The following is an 8,988-nucleotide window of genomic DNA, read 5'->3' on the forward strand; positions in this document are numbered from 1 at the left end:
GTTTTAACATTAGATAAGAAAATAAAAAACAGAAGACAAAAGCTACTGTTCCAATTAATAGCCCTCTCATTTACTTTATACATAAGAATGCCTAATGTAAGAGTCGTTATGAAGTTAAAAATCAAAACTTACTTATCACAAATTGAGAAAGGTAAGCATGAATTTTCTAATTTTCTTACTTATAATTGTTTAATTCACTTAAGCTATGTTTGGTTTGAAAGAAAAGGTAGGAAAACGAAAGAAAAGACAGGAAAACCATGACAAATTTTGTATAAGTATCTCTACATTTTTCTTCAAACCAAACTTAACCTTAATGATTCTATATGCTTTCAAATTTTCCTTTTAGAATTATATTTTTATAGGTTTCTTTTGTACTTAAATCTTTTTTTTGTTTAATGACATTTATTATTTAGTTTGTTGAAGTAGTGTGACTAATGTATTAAAATTTTTTTCTTATATTTATATGTTGAATTTTTTAAATCATTTTATTACTTTTAATCAAATCATATTTAACATATAAAAATATGCTTTCGGTTAGCACACTGTACATAGAATTTGTAAACTAACATGTTCACTACTGATTGGGTAATAAAGCTTGTTGAATACATGGCGTCTTTGAGAACACTGGCACCGGTTGTGTTTGAAAGTTGAAACCCACCTCTTCCAATAGTCGTTTGATCTACAACTGAAACTGTCCCGATGGAATTATCAGTCACGACCGAGGCATTGAGTTTGCCACGTGTCACAACTAAATGACAATCACGGCAGAAGTGGTAATGACTAATGACTATCTATCTCTCTCACTGCGAATTTCATCAGAAGACTTCCGATGCGTTGAAAAGTGCGAAGATCGGAATCGGATGGACGAAGAAACCGAACGTGATTCAGTGGTATTCTCTATTTCAAAATTGCCGTCTAATAGCCGCCCTCGATTTTTAAAAGCCAGAAGAAATTTGATACAGAAGCAAGACCTTATATAAAAGGCGAACAACCAATACCGACCGACTATGCCGATGAAAATGATCGGTTCTGCTGCTTCTTCCCGTGGAAACTCCTCTGAAATGTTACCGGATTCCGACTCTCCTGTCCGCCGGATTCTTACGCTCTTGATCATCTTTGCTGTAGTTGCATTCTCTTGTCATATTATCTACGATACTCAGACCTATTCCTATCTAATTTTACCTCGGCCTTTCGGTCGCTCTTCTTCCACTGTCAACCAAATTTTCTCCTCCGATGCTGTTAACAAATCACAACCGGTGAGTCTTTCTTTGTTTCTTGTACATCATCCATATCTTGATCAGTGTGATTATTCTTTTTAGCGATCGACTTGATTAGTATCTTTAGTTAGTCAATTTGAAATATCTGTAAATCATGGAGACCGGAACTATTGTGTTTATCGGGAGGTGATGAACTTACGGTATATCGCAGATGCTTCGGTTATAAACTTTTATCCTTTCCGGCACCGGAAGCGTCTATCAGCTTCTTGACATTTCCTTGTTTCTCAGTTCGCATTTGGAGGCTTCGCGCCTTAATGTATACAACAGATCGATCTAACCGATTCCGTTTAGCAGGGCTGGGCTGGGCTGGGCCATCGATTAGTTCGTAGTCTAAAATTGGACTTGGTGTAACTACTACCTGTGATGGATGATCGAACATGTACACAGGCTTTCTCCTCACGTGTCATAACAAGTTAATTAGTCCATACAACCACCGCCGAGCGCTATGGAATTAGTCCTGATCCAGTCGAGTTGACAACGAAAAACCTCCGTCCATAGCCCATGCTGTCGAATGCAGATGGCCAAATTTTTGTCTATGAACCTTATTTAGCTCCTTCATGGAAGTAGGTACTTCCGTTTTTCCATGGTGGATGTTATCACCCACCATGGAAACGAACACGCGTCACATAATGAAGTGTTAGAGATTTAAATCTCCTGTAAATGTCTTAACTTATAGTATCAGCTCCAATCACAAACTAATCTCAAACCAGCTACCTAATTAAGCGATTTCCTGTAAATGTCTGAACTTAAAGTTCTCTCTCTCTCTCTCTCTCTCTCTTCTCTCTCTCTGATAGGATCTGGAAATATCAAAGAGCAATATTGTGTATGTCAGTGTCTGGTTAATTAATTAATTTCTTGACATGGGTGATTATCTGATCTGTTCTGGATATATTAGCTACACTATTTTGTTTCGCCATATTGATTTCTTTGACTTATTTCCTTGTCCTAATTAATAAAGTCGGTTACTTTTGTAGGATACCAAGGAATTGAGCCTAGAAGGTATCTTGAAGAAGGCAGCTATGGAGGATAAAACTGTAATCTTAGCTCCCTTAAATGAAGCTTGGGCGTCACCTGGCTCTATTATCGATCTCTTTATTGAGAGCTTCCGAATTGGAAATAATACCAGTTGGCTATTGAACCATTTGATAATTGTTGCCTTAGACCAAAAGGCATACATTCGTTGTCTAGCTGTTCATACCTATTGTTTTGCTCTTGTCACTGAAGGAGTAGATTTCTCAGGATCAGAAGCATATTTCATGACAAGTGATTACTTGAAAATGGTGTTGAGAAAAATTGATTTTCTACGATCAGTTCTTGAGATGGGATACAACTTCATTTTCTCGGTACCTACACTCCCTTCTGTTCCTTGCTTATTACCCATGTTTGGTTTTGTTTTACGAATTTGGTTCTCCTTATGGTTAATTAATTGGAGGCTCTTCATCCATCTTTACATCACTGATTCACATTTCACCATTCTAAATAAATAACTTTTTTTTTGGTCAAACTAGGTAAGCCAATCTATATCGACTCGGAAATTTAGTATGCTTGGGCACTTGACTCCATTGCTATACAAATAAACAAAATAGTATATTTAATACAGTATTTACTTAAATGGCAACATTTTTTTTTTATTTATGGATCAGCAAAGGGTAAAAATGTTGGAAAGAATCTATAATAATACTGTATTTATATTGAGTTAAGCAGCGCAACATGATAGATTGAATTCTAGGTTTGTCTAACATGGTTGTCTTGGGAGGGGTAAATTGGATACGGTCCTAGGGCTCAGTTTGGAAGGAGTAGAAAAAATTGTAAAACCTTGTATTTTGTATATATGTATTTGTATTCTTTCCAAACCTGCATTCTCCTGAGATTTTACGTAACTGGCCCTCATCATATTTTCATCCACAGGTCATTTCATGCATATGAACTATAGTTTTGCTTTATTAGCGAAGTTCTCCATCCTTATAATTCAATTCTTTGTGGTTGATTTGTCTTTCAGGATGGTGATATAATGTGGTTCCGAAACCCATTCCCACAATTCTATTTGGATGCTGATTTTCAAGTAGCTTGCGATCACTTTACAGGCAACTCCACTAATTTAAACAATGGTCCAAATACAGGATTTATGTATGTCAAGTCCAATAACAGGACCATAGAATTCTACAAATTTTGGTACTCCTCCAGAGAGAAATATCCTAGAAAACATGATCAAGATGTGTTAAACAAGATTAAGCATGACCCATACATCAAAAATATTGGATTGAAGATTAGGTTTTTGGATACTGCTTATTTTGGTGGGTTTTGTGAACCCAGCAGAGATTTGAATAGAGTTTGTACAATGCATGCAAATTGTTGTTTTGGTCTCGATAGCAAGCTCCATGATCTGAGAGTTATGCTTGACGACTGGAAAAAATTTTTATCTTCTCCTGCAAGTGTGAACGGATCGAAAATGTCATGGAGTGTCCCACAGAATTGCAGGTACAGTGTTAGAATTTCCATTAATTCTTTGTTCATTAATTTATTTGTTTAATACATCATACATTAGTGATCATTGTGTTTCTATTTTTTTTTTTTTTTTTTACCATCCAGCATTAAATCATTCCATCCACCATCAAAGAAGAATAATACTCAACCTTCAAAGAATAATACTCAACTGTCAACCCAAGCGGAAAGATCGAAAATATAAAACCAATTTCAGTATATGCCTCTCGTCGGGAGCCAACTTTGTAAAGGTAACATTTCTGCCCATTTTAGTTAAATGACAATTCTTTTCTTGTCTTTATCTCGTAAAATATATATATAACATTTAATGTTTAATTGCAAATTGATTTGTGAAGCATGGAAAAGAAGTTGATTAAAGGGATGTTTTCCAACCTGATGTTTTATTTGTGAATTCAAAAAAAAATAATGGTCTAATACTTGGTTTCATATAAAATTGGTTGTTAAAAGAGAAAAATAAAAACGTGATTCTAGGTTGTGTATAGATCTGTTTATGGGCCGGGCTTGATTTAGGTTTTGCCAAAAATTGAATGCGCTTGGTTTGAAGTCCGATCTCTAAGTAGTGTAAAATGTTTATGATCCAAACCTGAAGCCTGGCCCGTGAGCAGGCCTAGCTGTGTAATGTATTTCTTCTTTCCTAAAACTGATACCAGAAGCACATTATTGAATTTTCGGGTTGAAAAACGTTTTCCTATATTGATTTGATATCATATTTCATAAAAAAACATACAATTCAGATTTCAGATATAGATTCTGTTCGTTTAAGTATATGTTTGGCATCTATGTTGTAGATACAGCACCGGTGATGTATGGGTTGGAAGTACCGTTTTTCAATAAAACGGTATCTTTTTTTGTTTGAAAATATTGCTGTTAGATAGGATGTTTTCTGAAGCAACAGCAACGTTTTCTGTTTGGTACCAATGCTTCAGGAAGCATTGTAGCATTGGTACTTATTATCCACTGCCACGTCATGTCCCTATTGGCAACAACGAACTGCTGCTCCAAGAAACACTAAATTCGGCATTGCTCCAAGCCACAAGACATGGCTTAGAGTACCATTTTTTCCGATGTAATACTGATATGTCACTATTTTCTGGAGCAATGGCAAGAATGCCAAATAGACGCTAAATGTGGGTTGTTGAAATTTTAAACCAGTAATTGTAATAGAGTTTATATATCAGCTTTATGTTATGAAAGAATAAACGTCCAACATGGAAGCTTCTCTTGGCTTACATAATTCATATTTTATGAATGGAAAGATAATTAGGAGGAAATGAATTTGTTTTTTGTTCTACTTTTTTTATGTATGTTTAAAAGCTTCCTTATTTTTCTACTTTGTGATTCATTGTAGGACGTGCAAATGACTCACCTTCAACAAAGTTATATGTTAGACACCGAATTGTTACTACATCAATTGTTTCTCAAGGCATGGAAAGAGTGGCTGCTCTCAGAAATTTGTTGGGTGCATTTTATTTGTTTTTTTTTTTTTTACTACATCATTTTCTTCTCAAGGCATGGAAAGACTGGCTGCTCTTGGAAATTTGTTGGGTGCACTCTTTTTTTTTTTTTATTTGTTGGCATCTCTAAATAATGTACCAGCACTTACCTATGAAGAGTCAATTTTTTTTACTACCCCCTAAAGTCATTCGATGAGAAAAAAATATGAGAACAATTTAAACTCTTTAAACATTTAAAAGTCCAACTACTATGCAGAACTTCCATAATAAAACACAAAAAAAGAATTACATTAAAGATGTTACATATATTTTATATGGTATGGTAACATTTATGTTAAAGGCTTCAACATCTTCAAAAATGTCAACTATCCTATTTCACTTTATCATTACTCCACATTTCAATAAACTAGTAATTGTGCACGTGCCAATTCTAGATGATGATAATTATAATAAAAATATATCCAAATTTTTTAATAAAATTTATGTATTTTTTATTTTTTGCTTTATATATTTTTTTGTTTTTTATTATTAATCAGATGCATATTGCAAAATTCAAATCTAGCATAAACACATCATCCAAATATGTAATAATCAAATCGAATTGTGAAGTTTCAAGTATCATTGGCATACCATCTTGCTTGGCTAGACTCTTCTTTTTGTATTGTTTTATCTTTTTGGCATTTTCTTTCTTTGTTCATTTATTAAAAAAATGTAAGATTCAAATAAAGGAAATGAGGCAAAAAGTAGTAGTTCAATTTATAATTTAAACTTTACAATTAAATAGGGACTAAATTCAAAATTGAGTATTTTAGTCACTACTTTAAAAACCAGATCAAACCAAATGGTTGAACCATTTTGGTCTGGGAACCAATCAAGTCATTGGTTCCGGTTTGGCCCTGAACTGCTATTTTACCCAAAAAAAAAACTATTGAAATGGTCAAAGAAAAATTGACCTAGACAGTTTAACCGTTAAAATATTTGACCAATTTAACGGTTCTCGGGTTGCTTTCAAACTAATTCTAGATTTTTTATTTATTTTAAAATAAAATTTTAAAAATAAAAAATGAAAAAAAAAACTTGCATATCTCATAATCTTGTACAATTATTCCCAATGGCCAAAATTAGTTAGGTTTTTTAGTTTTTTATTTTTATTTTGAGCTTTCTCATTTCTGTGATTCTTTTTAAGTTGTAACAGCAAAAATAATATAACTCTAATGAAGTAATTGAAAAATTGATGCAAAAGATGAGAGATTAAACACCAAACTTATATTAAAATTTGAGATACACCAAGTCACTAATGAAGCAAACGATATGGGATTTGAGAGAGATTTAGAGAGATGAGAAAGATGTAAGAAGAAGGCAAATGGTGTTCTAGTGGCAGTGATGATGAACATGGAGATAGTTGCCAATGGCTTCTTCTTCTTCTTCTTTACTTCAAGGCAAAATGGTTATGCAACAATGATCGGTGAACATGGTGACAATCACCTCTGGCGACGCTTCCTTCTATTCTTCTTCTCTCTCTTTTTTTTTAACTTCTCAGCTTTAACCAGTCACCTCCTTCTCGAAGTCTTATACTCCTCTCTCATAATAATGCATATATATGGTGGGCTTTATCCTAATCCTAATCTAACTGTTAAAATAAAAAGTTATATTATATTTGACATATTACCAATTTGACATGCTTAAATTGGACGGTTGAACCCCTAACCTAGAAACTGGTAGCCAAAGCGGTTCCGTTTCTATGTCAGTTTTTAAAACCTTGATTTAGTCAAAAGAAAATTCAACAATCTTATTCATATTTTTAATTGTAATGTAAATACAGAATTATAGATGTGTTCAATTTTTGGTATTTTTGTGTGTAAAAATAATTTTGATATGTCACACTTACATTTTGTTTAATACGATAAATACATGATATTATACATGTGCTTGAATGTTTCTTTTTTTTTTGCAAAATTTATGTATTTTTATATTTTATTAATTTTTATTATTTATTTATAACATTAAAGGTTAATACATTTGACTCAAAAGTTGAACTTTTTATAATTAATTTTTATATTTCATTTTGGTCAATTCTAAATTATGTATTTTGTTTTCATTATGAATAAAAACAAATCTTGTTTATTACACTTATTTTTTCTAATTTGATTAATAAAAATATCATAAATGTGCCAAATTTTTTATACATTTTTGTAATTTCAATAGTTATTTCTATTTTAACAATTTTATTACCTAACTTTGACTTTATAGGTTGATCAATTTGATTTTCATGGTTAAATTGCTTAGACACCACTTGGATAAAGAACGGTTTTGTTTTTGAGTCAGTTTTAAAATATATATGAATTTATATTGTTAAAAATATCGACATAGATCTAATTAGTAGCATTTATTAGTGAAAAATAACTTAAGAATAGAGGATTTAATAAGAGAAAATGAGATTTAATACCTTAAATATAAGACTTAATGAGAGGGGATTAAATGAGGTGGAAAGTAATAATTGAAGTTACATTTTCAACATTTACAATTAGAGATGGATTAAATATACAAATATGGTCATTAATACCCTACATTCACTCGTTCTCAAACAAAGAAATAGAGGATAATTTTACTTCAAAAAACATTTCACACTACATTCACACTTTTATATATAACATAAATTTTGCCTAAATATTAATACCCTATCTAAAATTTTGCCTAAACATTAATACCCTATCTAAAATTTTGCCTAAACATTAAAACCCTATCGAAAATTTTGCCTAAACATAGAGATTTTGTTTTCTTTCAAAGCCCATAGCAATGTTGTATGGCACGGATTGGATCAGACGATCACAACATAAGAACTAGAAGCCAGTAGGTATGTTGGGTCCCGACTAATTAAAAACTATTTTCTTGAGTTGAAGGTAAAATTGTTATCCAATGCAATTTCATTTTTACATGGATTACATCTTAAAAACAAAGCCAAGTGATACATGCAAGGAAGTGTGTCATTCCATGTAATGGGGTGATAAAACATTTTGAGCGAGAGACTAAACAGACTACGCTAAAGCAAAAGAACAAAGCAAGGATCACCTAAAGGAGACCAATAGAATCAAGAAAAAGAACTTGAAAAAAGAAACACAGAAAGGAAAAAAATAGAAAAAAAATCACAAAAGAACTACCACTACTACACTTAATTAGAGAGATCAACACACACTTGATCTGATATCCATCTAGGCAAAGCTTCAACAAACCTGTAGATACTCCATTTCTGCGCTTTTCAGTTTTTTTAACACTTTGAGTTTCAAGTATGTTTCAGCTAACTTCTTAGTCAATTCAGGGGTATTTTTGGAATTTAATAAAAGTTGGGGCCTCAAGGATCCAAGACCCAAAGTACGTAACCCAAAAATCCAAATCCAATGATAGCAAGGTCACCCAAATCTGATACTGTTTACCCCTTTATCCTAAGACCCAAAGCCAAAACTGATTCCGATCATACGATCAGAGTCATTTTGATCATGAACTTTATTTCACATCAAATCCAAAATCCGAGACCATAGGTATGTAGAGCCCAAAAACCCAAATCCAACGACACTAAGATCACCCGAGTCCAACACCATTTACCCTGTCGTCCTAAGACCCGAAATTAGAACCGATTTTGATCGTCTTATCTGAGTCATTTTGATCCTAAATCTCATTTCACATCAAATTATAAATCCAACATCATAGGTATGTAGAGTCTGAAAATCCAAATCCAACGACACCAAGATCACCCAAAT

The 8,988-nt window shown here is 32.7% G+C and overlaps 1 protein-coding gene across 1 annotated transcript; it reads left to right on the top strand.

Moving 5' to 3' along the window:
• Positions 1–921: 921 nt before the first annotated feature.
• LOC104606235 (uncharacterized protein At4g15970-like) lies at positions 922–5,465 on the top strand. The gene is made up of 5 exons (XM_088904414.1): positions 922–1,256; positions 2,252–2,620; positions 3,277–3,755; positions 3,867–4,009; positions 5,128–5,465. The coding sequence occupies exons 1-4, from the start codon at positions 1,008–1,010 to the stop codon at positions 3,961–3,963; spliced, it is 1,194 nt and encodes a 397-aa protein (XP_088760540.1). The 5' UTR covers positions 922–1,007; the 3' UTR covers positions 3,964–4,009; positions 5,128–5,465.
• The last annotated feature ends 3,523 nt before the right edge of the window (positions 5,466–8,988 follow it).

The sequence above is a fragment of the Nelumbo nucifera genome, chromosome 4 (assembly GCF_055504915.1).
Source record: "Nelumbo nucifera cultivar China Antique chromosome 4, China Antique-T2T, whole genome shotgun sequence".
NCBI classification, from domain to species: Eukaryota; Viridiplantae; Streptophyta; class Magnoliopsida; order Proteales; family Nelumbonaceae; genus Nelumbo; species Nelumbo nucifera.